The sequence below is a fragment of the Neodiprion virginianus genome, chromosome 2 (assembly GCF_021901495.1).
Source record: "Neodiprion virginianus isolate iyNeoVirg1 chromosome 2, iyNeoVirg1.1, whole genome shotgun sequence".
Lineage (NCBI taxonomy): Eukaryota > Metazoa > Arthropoda > Insecta > Hymenoptera > Diprionidae > Neodiprion > Neodiprion virginianus.
In genome coordinates, this window is record NC_060878.1 from 9,998,460 (window position 1) to 10,021,012 (window position 22,553).

The window sequence follows — 22,553 nt, forward strand, 5'->3', positions numbered from 1 at the left end:
TCATAATTAACCAGTTGTTATTTATCGGGTTCAATGAATGAAAGGCTTCGAATTTTTACCGGACCGCGTTCGGCACGAAAGAAAGGGTAAAATTATAAAAAAGTGTTTCGTTATTGCAGCTGGTACAGCGCTCGGTTTTGGTGGTAGAAAAGTGCCATCATTGGGGCCCTGTTAAGTGGGCCCCCAACGCAAAGAGCTCGCCGAAAGGCGAAGTGAATCACAAGTAAGTCAATGTCATTTGATTTTTCATTCCTATTACTTGATCAAGTCGATCGCACTGGGAGAAAATTCATTTATTATACTTGCCGAAGGTTTAAATGTTACTGCACTTTGAAAGAAAAAAAAAATTTTACTATTGAATATTTAGCGTAATTACAGTTGATTAACGATAATTAGAAATTTCTCTCGTTGCAAAAACGCTTCGACGTAAAGTTTTCCAAAATTTCCTGCTTCGTTTGTATCGTCCCACATTTGTGTTTTTTTCCTCAAGATATAATATAACTTGCGTCATTTGTTAACGTATAACATTGATTCACAATTATCAATGATGAACCGAATCTGGTTTTCAAAATTCCTGAACCTTCTCTTAAATCGTTTATTTATACTTTGACGATACGTTGAGTTTTTGGAAAATATTGACAGATAAAATTATTGCGAAACTGCGTGTTTCTTTATTCACGGCGTATTGTACTTGATGACAAGTTCGTTTTTGTAATTAACAAGTTAAAATATTCAATTTTTGAACTCTTCCCGCGCTTTCCCGATGACATCGTTAAAACGCTAACAACTCGTCTCTCGATTCTTCTATCACTAGTTAGTTCCAATCCTCTCAATGGCTCGTTGCCAGATTTAAACGTCACGCTTTCGAGTGAGTCAGGGATTTTTAACGGAATTTAGTTAACGTTGTCCTAAAGTTTTACTCCGTAATTTCAACGCAGTTATGCACCTGTCCCCAAAATTCCTAACAAAATCTAAATTATGAAATAACACGGGAAATAATTGAGATATCATGAGAATGATAATAACAATGATAGTAGTAATAATAATAATTGGATGAACTTTTAGCGAGCCGATGTACGGATTAATAATCACAATTTCCGCAATGGTAGGCGATAATTTATATCCAGAAATTAATTACTCATGAAGAGATATTATCCGCGAAGCGCGGTTGCAGCGACGACTCGACAAACTTGAATTATATAATGCCTGATAATAATACAAATACAAATCGTGAAAAGCTATTGTCTGCTTTCTACTGGCCGTTATTCATAGGCTTTATCTCCGTTAATTCTTAACTCTGTGAAGCGATTCTGCTGCAGGTTGAGTTACGAGTTAACCACGTTATACGTACACCATATATATCTATATATGGGCAATTCCATACGAACATTTTATTTTGTGTAAATAATTTTCTGCAATCATCCCAACTTTGAAGCAGTAACTGGAATTTTTTCTCAGACTTTTGATTCAACCGCTCAATTATTTATAATTATTCAAAATGGTTTTAAAAAGGACCTTTTTTAAAAGTCTCAAAAACTGTATCTTCTATTCCAAATATTTCAACGGGTCTATTTTTATTAATTTTTTTCAGCGCTTACATTTTTTTTGGCCAACTAAAGCATTGTTTGAACGGTTAGAAGATTTCCCAAAAATTCTCGAAACTTCTATTCTACACTTTCAAAATTTTTAGATCCGATCCATTACGAAGCGATTTATGCCTGTTTTTTTTCCGGTCTAGAAATTTTCTGAGTCAAAAATACAAGTTTTAAGAAATTTTCTGCATTATTACGCGAGACATTCTTTCTTTCGAAGAAAAAAATCGATGAAAACATTACGAGAATTTCCATTCCAATTTCAGCGTTTATCAAATTCCTAAAACGACAAAAAAAAAAAGATTCAAGGTAATGGAAATGCTGATTTCTGGAAAGAAATTGCGTACAATAATAATGATGATTCGATTCGAGGGTATTTGTTATGTCGCCAAATACGAGTCGTATTTATTCGCTTTAAGAATAATCGTGCATGAGAAACTATTTCGGAACAGGAAGTTGTGACCATGAATCATTTTTGTTATTCTCTAATGATATGTAATACGCCTTTAGTTACTCTCATATTAAAAGCCGAGTAGTGAGAGCTTCAAGGAAATCTGATTTCACATCTGTAAGTCACGAAAATGAAAAGATAACCCGAGACAAGAATAATGGCGGCTTGCTACTGACGCATTTGTTGCAATTTCGGCATCGGATAAACCGAACGAATTACCATTTGACTGTTTAAATTCAACGAGACCGGGTTGAAAGAGATTTACAATTTCATGCCAAGAAGATAAATTCATGAGAAGTTAATATAGAAATTAAAATTGAGTTTTCAAAGTCCGTGCAAAGAAAAAAAAAAAAAAAGGCGGAGAAAAGAAAATTCTTCGTGCATAAAGATTGTATCGTTCGTATAATCGCTGGATCAAAAATACTACTTAGACGTCAGCAGACAGCGAAACTGTATAATTAAGCCAAGTTCAATTGGAACGTCGTGTCCTCCACGCAAAAACGTTTCAGAACCATGAATTTCAATCGGGGAGACCAGATTGCCAGCTACGATTATACAGAGATTAGAGATTGCATTATTATTCTACTATACTTCGGTTTAACACCACATTAAGGATATCGTTGGAGTTGGAGTAATGCCGACGAATCGTAACTCAATTTGTTGGCAGATAAATTTTCTACACTGACATAAATTTTTAGTTTCGGTTACCGGTCAGTCCTCGAATATTTTTATTTTTATAAATAATATATTAATAGACAGAAGATTCATTTTCAAATAAGATGAGTTGACGGAACGTAGATCAGATACGTGCATGATTCCACAACTTTCACATCGCCTGTAAGTCCAGTCAAATTAACAAAAGTAGAAAAATTAACCGGTAGAAAGCTATGAATTAGTGGAGATCTTTATTTTGGCATACTTTCGAAGATAATAAAAGTTCCGACCTTTACCTCCGAAACTCGATCCGTCGTCTTGAAAAAAGTTCTCCAATCCAGTTGTTTCGTCATACCTCGATAATCGTTGGTCCGATCGCGATGAAGGTTATTATAAAAATTAAAGCTCATTAAGTTTTCTATAAAAAAGGTACAACTCCGTTTTCTTCATATTTTCAATACTATCTCTGTATTACGTCGGTAAACACAGACACAATTTTTACTTACACGCTGTGTTCTTAAATCTATTATTAGCAACATTCTAAAATTCTTCATACTAAATATCGATATAATAATGTCTACGAAATAGTGTCTTACAATAGTCTCTGATTTAGACCTGCTGTAATCTAAGAGCCGGTGATCATTTTAGTTACGTCATTTCGTACATAAAATTTTCCATCTTATCATACTCTTTTAACATCTCTGATAATTGATTCGACGAGACGGGCGCGTTGGGTTACAAATATCAAATGAAAAAACGTCACATCATAAGCGCTGTCTTTCTTGTGGCAGCAGGGAATGATATTTTCAGGACTTTTACTATCCTCAAAAGTATACCAAAATAAAGGTCTTCAATTTATATCTTTTCACCGGTTAATTTTTCTACTTGCCTCATTTTAATCCAATTCGACTGGACTATACGAATTCGAATAGATTAGTCAAGTCCACCACTAAATTAACATCCGATTAGAACATTGCGAAAACTTTCAGTATTCTTCAAAATTATCAACCGGTACAAACATCGTTTATCATTATTTTTCCTCTTCCAATGACTCTGCGCAATTTACTTTAATAAAACAATAACATCACGAATAATCTCCTCACGAATTTGTAAACAATCATGGTTTTTCATACAACATACCGGTAGTTGTTAAAATTTTCCTGCAATTAAGCGTCGATTGATTCAAGTCTCATTTTATTTCATTCTCTTCACACACTCTTTCAATCCAACCTCCAAATCTTACCGCGTCCGCATTCCGCGTGTCTTGAGCAGTGAGCTTTTAAAGAGCTTTATGTGCACTAGACGCCATCTCGCGGCAGCGTTTTCGCAGTCCCGTTGCGGCCTGAGTCGGTAAGACAGAGATCGGGCTTGCCGACGAAACGGGTGGAAAAGCTTGCGGCGTGTTCCGGATTGCCGGTACGTCGAGTTTCACGTGGTTCTGGAGCTTTTCGTCGCGGACGCTGCATAGCGGGTTTCTATTCTAAGAGGGCGGCCATGTTTAAAATAAGAAACTGGAAATGTAAGGTACCTAAGTTTAGCCGAAGCACCGGCCAGTAGTGCCAAGTAACCAATCCACCAAACGTGTACCTGCAACCCGAGGATATCCTCTCCGCAAGCTCTGCCGCCCACCTGCAGCCCCCAAGGATTTAAAAAAAAAAATCCTCCAGGATCACCGTCCGAAAGTTTCCCGCCGATGAGAAAGCTCGCGCATTGAAGAACACAAGGCTGCGGCGATTTTCACCGAGTTCGGATCGGCGACAAAGGCGGTAAATCATAAAACACGTATACTTAGTCAAATTTTTGTAAGTACGTATTTGTAGGACGAACGGCTAACAGAGTCCAGGAAAGCCGCGAGCTTTTACTCAGTTTCGCCGCTATCCCACCTTCCCACGACTTTGAATTGTTGCCCAAATTTTATCCTCCTTTCTCCGAGGCTGCGGCAGCGTTGTTTAAACAAAGGAATAAGCTGAATCACGCCTTACGATCCGCAGTCATGATTTCATCCACCCTTTATCACGAGCTTGCAGTTGATTTTCCTTCTCGTTTCGATCGCGACGCTTTGCTGCACAGCTTTATTGTCCTTCGTCGTGGAGGGTTCGTAATTTAGCAGCGAGTACTCGTTCTACAAACCGCGAAGTACCCTTGCGGCTATTTTCAAGTCGGGTCAACTAACTTGGCAAAACACATGTGTAAATAAATGCGATGTATACTTGTTGGACGAAATTCTTGTGAATGGAACAAAAGATGCGAAATATACGCGGCATGCACGTGCGAAAATAAACCTTACGTCGTATTTATAGGATCTTAAAATAAACCCGAGACGATAAATAAAAAGAATAAGAACAAGAAGAAGTGGAAGCGGAAGAAATTCAGCCAACGATGATAAACAGAGGCGAATCAACATCCTCGGTTAAGCCAGTCAACTAGTCTCGATACATACCGCAATCCCCTCTAATTCAAGAAGTAGCGCTACACCTCAAGTGAATTGGCGAACGTTTCCTGATGGCTGAATCGATCCCACCAATCGCATCAGGATCCGATCGATCATCGCTCGATCAATCCGGTACCAGTGCCTATAAATTGCGAGAACTGTAAAGACGCAGTGAATAGTTTTACTTCCGCAGTCATCGCTGAGAGAACTTTTAATCATACGATTCATTAATTCGCAAACCCAACCTGCTTCGGAGTTTATAATCCCACCGCGATTTTCTGAAGACCGAAAAAAGAGTTTTTTGTTTTTTCCAAGCTCCTGAAAGAGTCGGTTAAGAGACTCGTTGAAAACATTCCGTTTCAACTCTTCCGCGAATATAACCGTGCTTGCACTTTGTGGTTGAAATCGGGGAGCGAGAAGGAGTAAGGTTGAGGTATGCACGTTGTACGTGTAAATAAGTAAGGTAAGCGTGAAAATTTTTGCGAAAATTAACGAGGGCGCGTGACGTCAAAGACGAGGTTTAACCGAACGGTGCGAATGTCGGAAACACGTACGAAGAAGCGTGTGTTTCTGGTCTCGAAGGTGGTTCAACACGAATGGGCGAAAGCTTCGTCTGTGTGTACGGGCGAACGGTGGGCGTCGCGACGTCGGACGTCGAGAGACGTGAGGTCAAGCCTGAAATAAGACTCCCTAATTTACTACGTGGAATACCCCTGCTGTCGATACGCACACGCACACTTGAGCTAGAGATCAGAGGCTGCGTGAGAAACGCGGCGTTTCGGTGGTTGAAACGTATCGCGGAAAAAGCCAAGGAGAGAAAGAGAGGAAAAAAAACGTGTATATATAGAAAGAGAGAGAGAGAGAGAGAGAGAGAGAGAGAGAGAGAGAGAGAGAGAGAGAGAGAGAGAGAGAGAGAGAGAGAGAGAGAGAGAGAGAGAGAGAGAGAGAGAGAGAGAGAGGGCACCGATCTTCTCGAATATGTTGCATTCCCGAATTATATTTACACTCATAGACCATTCGCGCGCAACGCGATTGCCGGCATTTAGTTTTCAGTTTAACTCGCGGCAGGAAGACGACCAGATGTTAGTGCTGTAAAAATTCTATTCCTCGGTTAAACAGCACTGTTCGAAATTCATCGGAATCCAGGGTCGGGAGATTTCGTTGCGGCGAAGTTGCGAGGTAGAAAAGAAAGTGAAAATCTTCTCGAACTCTGATCGAGAAAACAAGCTCACCGCGTGAAACTTGGGTTAATTTCATTCTAACGGGGAAATCAACCGTCTAGTGTTCCCGTTCGCGGAGGTGGAAAAGAGAAAATACAGTTACCGTCTTTGGTGATTTCGAAGCTCGAGAAAGCTCGACGGTCGTTAAACTAGACGAAAGAAACGCTGGTGCAAACTGAGGTTTGAGCTTTATCTAGATAATTAGGTTAAGCTTTACGAAGGTACTGTGAAAAATGACGGTGTTGAAATTGAATTGATGTCGACTGTTGTAGAACAATTTTTCAAAACAATACGGAAATTTAACGTCGGATGTTGTTAGACTGACATCGGATTGTAGTCCTTAAATATTCATAGAGCATTTTTTTTTGCCGTGATATGCAATTCAGAGAACCGTTGTTAAGCTGTTGCTTAACTCTCATCGTTCGAAAAAAAATTAGGCCAGACTTAGTTCCGATTCCTCAAAGTCGGGGCAGGATTGAAATTCCGAAATTGAAAAGTTCCGAGAGTACCTAATTCCGAATTTTTTTGTGGCGAAACTTAAAGTAAAGAAATCAAACGTTGACGAAATATCAAAGTTTTGAATGGTCCAAGACCCGACGCTCAAAATTCCGAAAGGGCGTAATACTGACAAGTTGAAGTTCGGAAAGTGCAAAAGTGAGAATATTGAAAAATCTGAAACATCCAAGTTCTAAATGACAGAAGATTTTCAGTTCCGTGAATTTTTGGCTTGGTGAAATTTCACCATTTTGATCTTTCTGTTTCGGATTTTCGATATTTTTACATTCGTAATCCTGATAATTCTGATTTCCGATTTTTCTGATTTTTTACACCCACTCGTTGAGTAAACTACGCTGTGTGAGTATATTTAAATTTTTGGACTTCTGCTATACCGAAACTTTATTTTTCGAAATTAGATGCTTTCGGAGCTTTTTAAATTCGGAACCTCAGCCTCGCCCCGTAAATTGATTAGCTAAATCACTTGTCATCTTCGGAATATATCTCTTTGTTATCGAATTGAAAATTCCTAAAACTTTCACGCGGTAAAACTCATCAACAAATTAAATTACAGGAAGCATGGAGCAGTTCGAGCAGCTGCTAACGTGCGCGATTTGCCTTGACCGGTACAGAAATCCAAAGCTGCTACCATGCCAGCACAGTTTTTGCATGGAACCCTGCATGGATGGGCTGGTCGACTACGTTCGACGACAAGTGAAATGCCCGGAGTGCCGAGCAGAGCATCGCATCCCATACCAGGTATCAGCGACAAGCGTGACTTTCGAAACGGGCAATTTTTTTTCTATGCCTCAAAAACCGCGCATTTCGAAAAACGGCGATTACTCGTTTTTCTTTTATTTTATTTTATTTATTTTTTTTGTTTTTTTCTCTTCTTCAACACTTTTCGCAGGGTGTTCAAGCCTTCCCAACGAACGTGACGCTCCAGCGATTCCTCGAGCTGCACATCGAGATCACAGGCGAACTTCCGGATCCGACGAGCGGTCAGACGATGGAAAGATGCGGTGTCTGTTCCGAAAAGAGTTACTGCTCTCACTGCGTTCACTGCGACAAAAAATGTTGCTCCGAATGCAAGGACGCCCACATGGACATCTTGAGGCGTGAGATAACTCGGATTAATTCACAGGTGAGTGAGTGAGTGAGGCGTGATACAATTGAGAGAGGGAATCGAAAAAGAAAAAAATGTAAGGGAAAAAAAATTAACGATACAAATCGAATGCCTGAAAGATTGACCTTCGCTACGACGATTTTCTTGCAACTTGCGTAGATCGCAATGTTTTTTTTCCATTTTGCGAACAAGACGCGTCGGAATATTCCTCGGGCCTTATCTTCCGGGGAAAAGCGATGAAAATGGGGTAGTTCAAAATCCTGGGAGTCATAACGTCCCATTAAGCTCGGAGAGGATGATATCGCGTAATCGGAAACGCTGGTGCCGAACCCCTACGGCGGGTACATTAAGTACAGGGGTAATGAGGAAGGTCGAGGGGACCAGGGACGAGCTTTCGAAGACCCGTTCCAACCTAGCGAAAGCATTCAGTTGCGAACGGCGGAATTATAACGCGAAAGAGCGAGATAATAAATTTCGCTACATGCTTTTGGGGATGGCGAATTGTTTTATTGCCGTTAACAGAGTCAACTTTTTTTGGATACGAGAGTTCTTCAGCCTCGGGAGATAATTCCGAATCGTGTTATTTCACGAATCGCTAATTCTGCGAGGATTTATACTGTAAACTGAGATACGGGTAGAAGTGAGTTAGGGAATCTGAACGTATTGCCGAAATCTTCGAATATCCAATTCGGAAGCTTTTAGACGAGTGTTTTAACTGTTCGAAACAAATTGTCGTTTTTTAAAAATTAAAGCAAACTGGTTCGGAATTTATTTGAATTCAAATTAAAAATTTTTTTCTTCTTGTTTTCTTTCGATCAATGTCAGATGAACGACACGATAGTCTGATTTTCAAAAAGTTCTATAAAAATGCACGAATCTTTTAACGTATGCTACAACAAAACGGAAGACTTTTAATTTTCTTTATTCACAATTCGTCATTCTTTTGGAATTTCAATTGCAAGTTTTTCTCCAAATATACAGAACTCATTTGGGTGTCAATCGAATTCCGTAAAAATTTACCAAATTCTATGCATTACAACAGTTTTTGTTGATTGGGAGAAGAAACTTTAATTGCTTGCAAAACTTGTAGAATCTTAGATCATCGTTGGTACATCTTCAGAACACCTTATTCCGGCTGTCTGGCATTTTCGCATCAATTAATTCCTCGTCACAAAGTCTTGAAATTTCGTGTAGAGGGAAATCTTCTTTCCCACAAAAACTGGCGACCAAATGACAAAATCGATCAGCGTAAATAACGAAGACACAGAATTAACAACAGAGAATCGAAGTCTCCAAACAAATTAGCGTCAGCGTTCCACCTCAAAAATTTCCATTTCCTAGCCTTATCGCAGTTTATTTACAACTTCAAATGATCTTTGTTACTTCGTATAACCCAAAAAAAAACACCATCATTTTGGATTTAGAATGTGCGAAATTTTGACTTCAGATTCGTGATCAGCGACCCCAAAAACCCCCGAGTGAGAAAATTCGGGCCAAAATATTGAGTTGAAAAATGTGTGACCGAAATGGTCGAACAGCTGACGCGATATAAAATGCGCAAGACAATAGCAAGGAGAAAATATTTTTTGTCTAAAATAATCCCCAACTACCGGCTTTGTCGCGGGGGTCAAATTCTTCGGTAAACATGACGCGTGCTGAATGTGCTTTGTCCACTTGACTTAATATTATTTCTATCAACAAGTGGACCGGCTTATATATACATATACGTAAGTCACAAGTTTCGAATCGCGTCGTGTTTCTTTGTCCCGTAGCGAGATGATGCGGAGAGAACTCGGTGGCCTAAGACGCGGAGAAAAAATCACGAGGATCGACGGGAGCTTTTCGGCACGTAGAAAGCTCCGTAGCTGGCGCAGCGCTTTAGCTTTCGGCCTTCCCCGTCCACTCTTGCACGTTTTCTCTCGCCGGGTTGTTTTATCGCAAGAGGGTTTTATAGCGACCTTTTTTTTTTTCTGTCCCTTCTTTTCTTTCTTCGACCAGCCTACGTGCCGATCGAAAGCAGCCGAATTAACTCTCCTACGAATTACGACTGCCCCTCGTAACGGCGAAGACAAACCTGTGAGAACCCGAATTCTACTCAGTCGAGACGTTGTCGCGGTACTTGAAGAAAAATGCTGAATGCAGAACTTTCGACTCACCGCGCTCGGTTATTTGTTTTGGGAAATTGTTCGGGAATCGCTTCAAAGTATCGAAAATTCCGAAGGCAATGTTTCTTGCAACGCGTCAAGACGTTTTCGTTTATTAGAGCAAGAGTAACGTTGCTATGTTGTGAATTTAACGCGCGAATCTTCTTCGCTCGAATATCGCGAACTTTCGATGTAGGCATAGAAAAATATATACAAACTAGACACTCGAAGCTGCCATGTTTGTGTGCGCAGTGCAATGGACTTGTTTCGATGGATCCGTAAGCGATCCGATACGAAAACCAAAGTCAAACGACTGTGTGATATGTGTTTAATATTAGTCAGTAAATGAAGAAGAAGTCCGCAGTAAAATGAAAATTTTTTGGGAATAAATAAAAAGTAGATATACAAATATTTCACAGTCGATTTTTACCCGGAAAATATTTTTCATTCGTTGCCAAGACTCTAAAATACTGTAAGAAAATTATTTTGGTTTTCTGCGTTTGGATCAAAAAATGTATTCAGGCACTTGCAACAAACAGGGAAATAATAATTCTATCAACAACTCGGGAAAATTAGTAAACATTGGAATCTTTTCCATTACTGTCGATGTCCGAAAAATAGCATCAAAAGCTCCGCAGCATGAGTTTCAGTTCCGCAAGCTGCGCGACCGCGGATCCACGAAAAGCATAAAAACGTGTCCTACGTAAAGAGAGAAGGGGTACTGTGGCAAAATAGACGAACTTCGGCGCAGTAGATACTGCCACGCAAATATTTTCTGGCACGGTTCGTGACCACTGGCCGCAAGCTTATAGCGAGCTTTGTTTTCGCCTTTGTGCTTGATGCGGCGCGGAGCTGACTGCACGTACCTTGTCTTTGTACTTGGCAGCTTTCGCTGGTGGCAAAACGTTCGCGTTGTAATTTCCGGAGATGTTTCCAACCGGATCATAGCAGCACACGATGTAGACGCGGCCTGAGAAGTGCAGCGATATCCCCACCCCTAATTCCAACGTGCTTTTCCAAATCATCTGCGTGAAGCGGCCCGTGTTCGAGGTCTTTGGCTGGACTAAAAACTCGTCGAAGGTGTAAAGCTCGATCTCAGAGTACCTGGACTACCGAGAGAAACTTTTAGACAGGGTATCTTCAGGATTCGAAAACGGTTTTCGAAGATTAATGAATTCGACTAGTCGGGATATATTGTTCCTAAAAGCTGTTACTCATTGGAATGGGGTTTGAGTTCCGAACTCGAAAAGTTCCGAAAGCGCTTAATTCCAATTATTTGGTGGCGAAGCTTTAAGGAAAAAAATCAAAATTACGCTAAACAAAAAAAGTTTCGAATGATCGGAAACCCGACAGCTCAAATTTCCGAAATGCAAGATTCCGAAAATTCAAGTAAAGATAGAGCAAAGTTCCGTTGCGAAAAGCAAAATTGCGATAGAGGAAAAATTCCGAAAAATAAAGTACGGATAAGGTTAAATGCTTAAAATAAAATTATAGTCACGCAGCGTAGTTTACTCAACGAGCGGGTGGAAAAATCAGAAGAACCTGATATCGAAAACGAAACAGAAAGATCAAAGCGGTGAAATTTCACCAAGCCAGAAATTCGCGGAACTGAAAATCTTCGATCACTCGAAATTTCCATGTTTTAAATTTTTTAAATTTGTCTCTTTCGCACTTTTGGAACTTTGACTCGTCGGAGTTAAGCCCTTCCGGCATTTTGCACTTTCGGAACTTTGAGCGTCGGATTTCGGACCATTCGAAACTTTAGACACTTCGTCAAGCTTTGATTTCCTCACTTCAAGTTTCGCCACCAAGAAATTCGGTATTTGGCGCTTTTGGAACTTTGCAAATTCGGAATTTCAACCCTACCCCAGCTTAAGAATGAATAAATCGTAGCGTCTGTATCAAAAGTTAGGAAAAGAGAAACAAAGAGTTTGAAAAATCTCCAGTATCGTTAGTTGCGCGAATAATCGTAAACACAAGCGAACAATATCCTTACCATGTAATAAAATTATCCATTTCACGAAATTCGAACACCGCAAGCTAAGAATTTAACAATTTCAGAAAAGGGTTGTTCAATGAAAACGTTCGAAATAATTAAACTCTCGCGATCAGAAGATATTGGTTATGCAGTTAGGATATTGTTTCGTTTACGTTCACCATCATTGTCACGGATAACATTACTAGAGATTTTTAATTCCCTTCGAACTCTTTATTCAGACAGTCCGATCATTCGTCGTCACGAATATAAGATCACCAGCATCGGACGGGATCGCTTGCAAGGATAAGCCATTCGTCGCTGTCGTCGAATGCGGAGAATAAATTTTCCCCGTACAGGCAGTCGGGTCTATGCTCGAAAGCTTCTCTTTTCGCCAAACTGTTTGCCCACTCTTGCGCGTAGCTTGTGATCTGCGAAATAACGATATTCGAGATGAGGAATTAAGGTAGCGTATTATCGTCACGCTATAGTTACTTCACACCTCGGAATTTAGTCGAAGTGGGGTCGATCCATGGATCGCTCTGTACTTGTTGTGGACCCTCAGACATTCCTTGATGAACGGTAAGCCCCTTTGTGCAGAATAAAACCCCTCGTCACTCGACACCAAAATATTTTGCGAAGCTTACCGCTTTCCAGCCTCCACTTGTGCCCTAAAATTAAAGTCGATAAAGCGTCTCACTTTTGCCTCTTCAATTTCATCATTAGCCTTTTCATTCTGACGTTCAATGCCATGGCGATTCGTATATAGGACAAAAAGTAAGAGTGGAAATACCGCGTGTAAATTGCGCGATAAAACTTAGGGGTTATGAATTTAGCATTACTGAATTGACGATGCGACGAGTTGACGATAATCGAAAGACTTCCCGTTAATTTGGTTAAGCGAAAGCCGCGCGTCAAATTTGCGAACAAAACATGCGCTTCGTTTCTCATTGGCCGCGAATCGCGTGTCAATTTTTTCACTCTTAAAAAGAGACAGGGCGCGGTAAAAAGCAAGTTTTATTATCCTGAACATACGAAGCGAGAGTAATTGGAGGACGAAGTGAAAAACCGGGTATAGATCAGCCCGGGCATTGTGTTCCTTGGACAAAGGGCTGATAAGAAGAAGTAAAGGAAAAACGATCTTATCTCTGCGTGCGGAGCTCGGTTGTTTTTCGTAACCTGACGATCAATCCTCCCGCATCCTCGTCCTTGAGCTTTCAACCAATTTTCCCTAATCCGTTTGAATCGCTCCAGGTGCGGAGGGGCCTGCATAGACTCCAGGACGCCCTGGCCCTAGTCGAGAAGAACACCCTTGGTCTCCAAACAAACTGCACGTCCGTTTCGGAGGAGATAGACGAGTTCTACCGACGTCTCACCAAGGCGCTGAAAGACCGCACCGACTATCTGAGAAACGAGGTGGACCGCTATCTGGGCACGGAGCTCAGAGGGCTCGTCCACCTCAAGGAAAATCTCGAGCTTGAAATTTCGAACATACAGAGCAACTGCGACCTCGCCGATGCCCACATAAACGAAAACGTCCCGTGGGATGACGCTGAGCTGCTTGACACCAAGGAACTCTTTCTACGCACCGTCGAGTTCATCAGGTACACTTGGGGACAATGAATCTGACAATGAGACGGCTAATTTTTTACGCCAGACAGTTATGTTGGCAACACAGAGAAACTTACAGCGCCGCAGTCGGCCGAGCGCGAAACCAACTCAATATCAATAAACGTAACGTAACCCACGACGGTCGAATCTAACCTCAGAATACCGCAGGGATAGTGAATTGTTGAATTGACACGTCGTTTTCAACGATTCGATTTGCATCAACCTGGGCAAGTTCGCTGTAATGAAACTTGTTTGTAATTGAAAACTTGTTTCTCTCCGCAGAAACTTCGAGTATGAAGCAGGAGACTACAGTCGAAGGGTGCGCTTCATGCTGCCTCACGAACCAAACCAGATGGTGCTGCACCTAGCCGGTTACGGTGAATTGAACATCAAACCCGAGACCGGAAGTGGTAACATGCTGGGAGGATCCGGAGGACTTGCGCCTCCCGGAGGACCTCAGGGTCTTATGAGGAGTAAAAGCGATCACCGCCTCGCCTCTCAGTATCGCCAACAAGAGGATGAACGCACCCCGAGGAGCCGCTACGTTCCCGATTACGAGTGAGTTTTATTCCACCACCAAAAAAAAAAAAAATGGACTCAAGTCCCAAAAATCAGTAGTTTACTAGATACATGTCCAGATTTTTTAATATCTGTGGATTTCTTGATTTTCATTAATTATAGAACTTCAATGGAACTTTGACTAAATCAAATGGCTCAAAAAAACTGCACGGTTGATTCACAAAAATAGGCAGGAAGCTGTGATTGATTCCATCAATGCGTTGATTCCATCCATGAACTCGCTGATTTACTGAAAGGAGGTGCAACCTCAGATTACGCGTGAAGAACGAGACTCTTGCAATAAACGACTTGTATTTTTTTTTCACGCGGCTGCGGAGTCTTCGCGCATCGACTGTGCAGTTTTTGAGTGATATATTTGGTTTCAAGTCACCCTTGAAGCTTTGTAATTCGTAAAAACCGTGTAATCCATAGATATCAAAAAATCCATGCACTCCCCTTCCGAAACCAATATCTCGGAAAATACTGATTTTTGAGAATTGTAATGGAATTTGGTGCAGAATCATTTGTTTTCAATACACGTTCCTCTCAAGTTTTACGACGAACCGTCTAAAACGAAGGTTAGGAATGGAGGAAACCTGTTTACTGTTATTCAGTAAAAATGAATATTAAAAAATTCGAGTTACACAAGCTCGGGTATCGACAATTGGAGAAAAAGTTACAGAGTTCCAGGGTCGTTCACAATTACTAAACTCTGCTGTTTTTGATCCAATTCTGACGCTTTTATACTTGTTTTCCTCGTTATAATGATGTCCGGAAATGGCCTCAAAATTTTTGCAAACAGTTGTCTCCACAGTGGATATAAATAGCCTCATCTACACCATGAGAAAGAATCATGAACTTCCAGTTATGAGAACTGATGTTTTGTTTCTGTTTGAATAGTCATTTTGCGGAACGTGATTGCAGATCTAATTAATGCAAGCGATTTTTGAGCAAAAAACGTTAGAATCGAATGAAAAACACTATGGTTGATATATGTTGAACGTTTTAATTACAAAATCTTTTCTCAAATTGACAATATCTTATGTTATTTCAATTTTTGTGGAATAATTTGCGTTATACAGAAAATGGACTGTTGTTTCATTTGCGTTCACTTTCAATGACACAAGTAACATTGCTGAAAACTTGTTGAGCTATTCTTCGTATTCCAATCCAATTGAAGTCTCCCCTAATAAACGGCAGGTTTATTTTCGTCAAGCCTGTTATTTCTATTTCCGTTTAACCGATATCTCGACATAATCTTCCGGAGTAGGTACGAAACGCCAGACTACGAGCCGCCCCGAAACAAATCTCGGTACAGGAGTCGATTCATGCGCCAACGAGACGCGGAGGATTCCGACGGAGATACGAGGGCCGTCAGGTTCACTGGGGCGCAAACGGAATTGACGGGAGGAGCTGCGCCGACCCGAGAGAAGGTCCTGGATACGGAGGATGCGGGAAAAGGACCGCTGTCTGGTATTTTCCGGCTTACGGACTCGCCCCGTGTAATGCTCAAGCTGCAGGAATGCGAGCGCGTTGGGAAGAAGAAGAAGGAGGAAGTTCCCGCGGCCACGCAACCCGCGCAGCCACCGAAACCTCAGGTTAGCACGAATCCCAATTTAAAAAAAAATGCGTGCCAACCGCTGTTTGAAACGATTTTATACTTTTCGAACGTTCCGCAAGAACATTTTCCTCGCTGAGTGGGGAAAATTCTACTTTGCGTACCCGAATGAGTGGGCAAAACAGTAGATTCCCGCACTTGTGCGGGAATTCACTGTTTTGCGTACTGGGTTGGGAAAAAAAGTACGCGTACTAGGGGGTGGGGTTCAAATTCCGAATTTCAAAAGTACCGAAGACGCTAACTTTCGAATTTTTAACGGTGGTAACGAGTTCTTGCCAAAATTTGAACTTTCGATGGTTATATATGTTGAAAATGATTGCTCGAAGGGATGAAATAATGAGGACTGAATACCCAGAAATTAACGAACAGTTATCAAGTCTTTGAAATCATTTCGGATCTCTTGAAATCTGCAAATCGTGGAAACCTTTTGTCAAACTTGCTAAAAGCTTTTTGAATCACGCCTAAAACTTGATTTCGAAAATCTATCACGATCCTATGCAAAATCACCTTTCAGTAACAATTATCAAAACTTAAACGTAACACGCAAACAAAATGGTGAAACAAACTTGGAAGACGGAGTAATTGCAAATATCGTTACAAATTATTTCAGACAGTGACGTACGTCATCATATTTCATGCACACAACACGCTTAACACCGAGTTGCCGCAGCTGGCATCTCGAAAATCTCTATCATTGATCAAGAAAAGATCCTCCGTAGTAGCGAATATCGAGACATATGTAAACTGTCGGAATTTTATGTTTGACAGTGATTCCTAGCCGAGCCTATAAGCCCGCCCTATAAGCCTAAGACCAAAACGAAGCCGCGGCTGCTCCTCCGCTTTCGGCCTACCTGCAACGAAAAATAAGTTCGAAGCGATGTACCGTGTTTATCATAACGCATAATGCGACATGTAACAGTAACCAAACGTCACCTTGTCCTAAGTATACTGCACATATTCACGTAAAAGATTCACCACTCGTTTGTTAATCTAATCGTGTTTTTTTCCACGTTGTATTTTATTTACGTTCATTAATTTACTTATTTCTTTAAAAAAAAAAAAAAAAAAAAAACACTTCTATTACTTTCTTCGTTTGTTTTTATTTATTCATTCGTTTCAATATAAATATTCAGAGTGCGGCTTCCTCGCTATTATAGGATGCTGAAAATTCTTTATTCTTTCATCGCAGTTATTAATCAGCAGCGTTTATTTTTTTAATATTAAAAATATCAATATGGAGCAGTGTTAAGCATGCGCGCCTAGGGCTGAGTTTACAGAATTGACTAATAAAGAAGGTTTAATCGTTACATTTCAAACAGCATTTCATATTTGGTAGAAGATTTACTCATACTCTTCTGATTTTCACTATTTTTCACACACTTTTCCTCCATCAAATTTCACATTCACGCTCCCGTCTGCAATATTCACTCCTACACATACACTAAAAAAACAAAAAAAAAAAGTTGTGACGATTTCTTTGGAAATTTTTCGTTAAGAATATAGCACGTAGTGCTGTACGGAATAAACAGCTGGACAGTTTCGCAACTGACTGTCGGATAAAAAGTTTCACCGATTTTAACTATCTTGTCAAATACACAGTGACTTTAAATTTTTCGTGAGAATTTTCACCCTGAAGAAATCGAGGACATCTCATCAGATTGTTTTAAAAGTTTTGATGAAAAACAGAAATCAATCTCAAATTTTGTCTGCATTTGATTTTTGTTTTTTATGAAACACATAAAAACCACGAATAAGAATTTCTCCCTCAAACTCCGAAAAAAAGGAGATTCGATCGTTTGTCGGCAAAATATTTTTCGAACCATCAAATCTAATTCCTTATCGAATGGATCGGTCAGCGTTACAGATTCTTCCCTGGTATCCAATTGCCCGTAATATCCCGAATTAATATTCCTAATCCGAGCTTAAAGCCGGCGCTTGCATACGTCCCTTTTACCCGAAAAAACCAATGTCTGATTAAAAACAATAGGTCCAAGTGAGGAAGGCGCCACCCGCTGCTGCCGCAAGGCAGGTAAGCGAGGACGACGAGATATCGAGGATCAAAAAGCAGAACAAAAACGCACCGTCTTCCTCGGAAACGGCGTTAGCAGAAGTCCATCCCCCAACTTCCGTCACTATTCCGACAGTCCCTCAACCGAGGGAACCGGCGGAACGCGAATCTGAGGAATCGCTTAGGAGAACTTCGGCCGCTAGGTAAATCCAATAACAAGTTTACTTGCGTGTTGCAAAAACGGAGATAACTTGCCATTTACGCAGTGAGAAAGATTTTTTTTCTTTTTTTTTTCTTACAGCTGCCTAGAATTTTTTGTATGCTCGAGGCGGGGCTGATGTTCCGAAAGCACCTAATTCTGAATTATTTGGCAGCGAAACTTAAAGTAGAGAAATCGAATTTTGAAGAATCAACAAAGTTTCGAACGGCCGGAATCCCGACGACTCAAAAGTTCCGAAAAATAAAGTTTCTATACGGTGAAATTTGGAAAATTAAAGTATACTGACAAAGCGTAGTTTACTTCGACGAGTGGGTGTAAAAAATTAGAAAAGCCGAAAATCAAAAACGAAACAAGGAAAAATCAAAGTGGTGAAATTTCATCGAGCCAGAAATTCACAGAACTGAAAATCTTCGGTCATTTGGAGTTTCGATGTTACAGATTTTTACATTTCGTCACTTTCGGAATTTTGCACTTTTAGAATCTTGAGCGATGGGTTTTGGACCATTCGACACTTTGATGTTTTGTCAAAGTTTGATTTCTTTGCTTTAAGTTTTGCCACCAAAAAATTTGGAATTTGGCACTTTCGGAACTTTGCAGATACGGAATTTTAAACCCGCCCCGTCTGTTTGTTCCGTTGAGTAAATTTTTTCAGCTGAACAAAGCTCTGGCATTAATTTATTCTTGCATGAACAATAAATGACAAGAAAACATGTTGCGTGTGTTAGATTAAAAAAGATCATAATACGTACTAAATTTTCTTGTTACAGATACGAAACTTACTTTTATTCTGTACTCAGAACTATATTTTTCTTTTTGGGTAAAAAATAAAAATAGCTAAATACCGTATGTTAAACAGAAATAGAAATTGCTTTCGGCGCAGTAGTTTCTAGTTATTAAAGCAGATTGTTAACACGCCAATAAAGCTAGCCAAGTTTTGTTTCTTCAACATTTATAAATCATAGTTCATTATGCAAAACGCAAAGTTATGAGTCTTGATTAATCAAAGCTGTATAAACAATACAATCTCAACATTGAAAAATAAGACACGAAATTTCTCCACAGTTATTCGCAATTACAAATTTACTTCCTTCAAATTCACGCTTCATTTATAAATAAAATTAAAGCCAATTAACTGTTGCAATTTACCTTCTTAAACATCGGTTTAGCCATTTTTCTTGTCCAACCGTTTCTGCCGGACTCAACGATTTGCGATGTAGTAGAAAATCAATATTTCGGTCAACAACTGCCATCGTCACTGGTAACACAATAATAATTGATTACTCACCAATTGCCACAAACACCGATCATTATTAAAAGAAAATAAAAATTAAACACGGTAAACCATCTCCGATTTCATAGTTAATTGCAACACTGTGTCCGAGTCACCAATTCTAAAGCAGTAATGTTTTGCACTGTAGGCTTATACTTGTGTCGACCGATGTGTATAGTGGTTGGATCGAAACTGACATAACCAGGCTAACTATGCCTGTTCAAAACTGTAGAAAAAAAATGTCAACACAGACCGCCCTCGGTACGAATCACTAATTCTGTTTTGAGAATCAGAGACGCGGCAAATATTAATTTTTCCGATGCTGCAAATACAGATCTGCAGTATTTCAAATGTACCGATTTCAACGGTTTTCTTACATCCGTTTTACAGATACAGTAAAATTTTGGATCGCAAAAATGTAAATAATTTCACGGGTTTTTTTTCGCTGAAATTAACAACTCAGTAACTCGTAACTACAAAAAGTTACGAATACTATTACTAAGTAATTATCACGAGATCTCATAAAAAATTCTAGTTAGAATGTAGTTTTTATTTAACCAGATACTTCTCTCAGTGTGAAGTTAAAAAGTGAAAAGAAAATGGTTCCGTAAAGTTTTCAAAATAAATGATATTTTGATGAGAACGAGTTGTCTGAATTGTCTTATTGCAACCCTTATCCTAGCCATTTATTTGACGAGAATTAAAAAAAAACATCTGCAGATTTCACCACGAAACTCATCCCAGGTCAATAGATTTGTAACATTCTCTGAACGTATTATAATTTTTTTTTGTCACATATTATAGAGCATAAAAATTGATTTTCAAATTTTTAGCCATAAAGTAATTTTTATTTTTCACATCTTGTCGCCATAAACACTTCAAATTTTATACTCAGTTATAGCCGCATACTATGGCTCTGCATCAGTTTCATCAACTACCTAAAAAAGAATTCTTCAAAATCGACTACCATCCGATTTTGAGTTGAGCCGTTAAAACTCTAGCCATGGTTACACGTGTTCAACACTATAAGAAAATATCGTACATGCAGAACCGATACGTTACATGATTCGAATCCCAAGTCCCAAAATGTCTGCATATTTATCATATATTTTTAATTTTTCCATTTAAATATAAACCGACGTTGCATAACTTATACAGTCTATGCGACTCCTGCAGACATAGGTAAAACATTAGCGCAAGTTTCGCATAAATCGGTTCACTGTTCCTTGAATTTATCGGTCACAAACCTACAAACAAACCCATCCCTTAACGAACCAGTACATATACAGATGAAACCATCTCTCAACGCTGATTCGAGAATCCATTTACTCTTCCAGAAGGACATCAGCGCAGGATGCGCATCCGCCGGCAACTCGAAGCGCTTCCTCCGACTCGAGCACCGGTTCGGAAAGCTCGACGGGTTCCGGTATCCGAAGCACCGGTGCTCCGTTCACGGCCGAAGAGATGAAGCAGAGGTACTTGTCTCGAGCACCGGCGACAGGAACGACGACAACCGTATCGGCGTCACCAAATCCGCCGGCGAACATCCCCCGAGAGGCGGCGGCTCCGACGACGACGACGACGACGACGACGACAACGCCGCAGAGACCGTTTCAGAGTCGTTTTTTAGGCGGAGGTATATTTTTTTTATTTTTTTTTTTTCATTTATGTACGACGCTCAATCAGCTGGAAATTCGATGTGCCCAAGGCTTGACACCGCAGCTACATAACTTGTCGGCTTCCCTACTTACGCTTTAGGCAGATTTCACGCTGCGATATGATTATTGCGGTGCTGGTGTTTGACAAATAGTTCACCCCCTGTTAATATATACCTTCATATATACGTATATATATAGATATATATAGATACATATACATATATATAGTCTGTGTATATTTGTTTATTTATTTATTTACTTATTTGTTTATTTATTCATTACTTATATTCAATATGTTATATGTGATTATAAGAATTCCATGTGTACACGTAGTACAAACTGTTGTTTTTCTGTAGAATTCAAGTAGTTAGTCCAACGTAGTCCTTCTAGACTAGTGAAAATAATCTTTTCTGCAACTTAGATTCGGCTCTGCTCAACAGCTGCGCGATATGTATTCTACTGCACATTTCGAAGACTCTTAAATTGATCACTTCGATTTCAACGACTAGTGTAAACAGCTCACCGTTTTCTCTGAAAAACATTACGACTTCTTGTCGTTTCTCAGGAGTTCAACCATATTCAGAATATCAGCACTGCCAGTTAGATATTTCATTCATTCATTATCATATCAATTATATCATATTCATTATCAACGTAGCTGGTTAGGAAGAAAAATTAGATATTGAATGTGTATCAACTTCTTCACTATTCGTACTGTATACCTGTTTTTTATATAATCACGTGACAATCTGAGGAAGAAAATCAAGTATGTCCGAACGAGTGCAAATGTTTTCCAAACACCCATTTGCAAATATTTGCGATGTGTCTCTCTGACCTGCCAAGGTGTTGGGCGAGTGTCTACCGAGACTCCTCCTGAGGTGGTTGAAGGCCCCAAGTTGACGGCGGTTTGAGGCAGTGATAACTTTAATCAGAGGTGATTCCATCCCGCAATTAAAGTTTTAATGACTGGCATCCTGTAGGTAACCGTGCCGCACCGGCACCGCCACCTCCGAGGGAAGAACCGGCGAAGAAAGAAGAGGAGGAGGAAGAGGAGACGACAAGCTCCTCCGAGGAGACTGACTCTGAAACGGAGGAGGAATCCGAGACGGAAAATCCCTCGACACCCACCCAGAGCTCGGCTCCATCCGCTAGTCAAAAGACATCCGGGGAATCAGCAATGGCAAGGACCGACATCGGGGCGCTTCTGGCTCGAAGTGCGGAAGCCCGACGAGGGAGCAAGGAGGAATCACCTTCCACCAGGTACACCTTGATCCGATCTGTTACCTCGATATATTCCGCTTTAAATTCGGTGTGTTTTGATGGTCGTCTCGCTGTCTAGAAAAGAAAACCAAAAAAAAAAAAAAACGAAACTTCTTACTTTGCAGTGTCAAAGAACATGGCTGTAACGTGTGGAGTTTGATTTCTATTGGCGAAGCAAAGCTGTCAAAAGAAACTCTGTGGAATTTCAAATTGTAGAAAACAATTTTGTATCAAAAGCTCTAGAAAGCAAACGATGTTCAAA

General features: G+C 40.1%; 1 protein-coding gene across 7 annotated transcripts in view; it reads left to right on the forward strand.

Moving 5' to 3' along the window:
- LOC124298224 (RING finger protein nhl-1) overlaps positions 1-22,553 on the forward strand; it is a 34,867-nt gene that overhangs the window by 1,906 nt on the left and 10,408 nt on the right. For 6 of the 7 annotated variants that reach the window (XM_046749943.1, XM_046749946.1, XM_046749947.1 and 3 more), the window contains exons 2-10: positions 120-223; positions 7,418-7,602; positions 7,754-7,987; positions 13,343-13,692; positions 13,982-14,257; positions 15,528-15,855; positions 17,863-18,086; positions 20,711-21,009; positions 22,012-22,291. In XM_046749943.1, coding sequence (XP_046605899.1) covers positions 7,423-7,602; positions 7,754-7,987; positions 13,343-13,692; positions 13,982-14,257; positions 15,528-15,855; positions 17,863-18,086; positions 20,711-21,009; positions 22,012-22,291 — 2,171 coding nt within the window. In that variant the 5' untranslated portion in view covers positions 120-223; positions 7,418-7,422. Of the gene's footprint in view, positions 1-119; positions 224-4,242; positions 4,464-7,417; positions 7,603-7,753; positions 7,988-13,342; positions 13,693-13,981; positions 14,258-15,527; positions 15,856-17,862; positions 18,087-20,710; positions 21,010-22,011; positions 22,292-22,553 lie in introns of those variants that run through there. The other variant, XM_046749945.1, reaches the window with a different exon arrangement.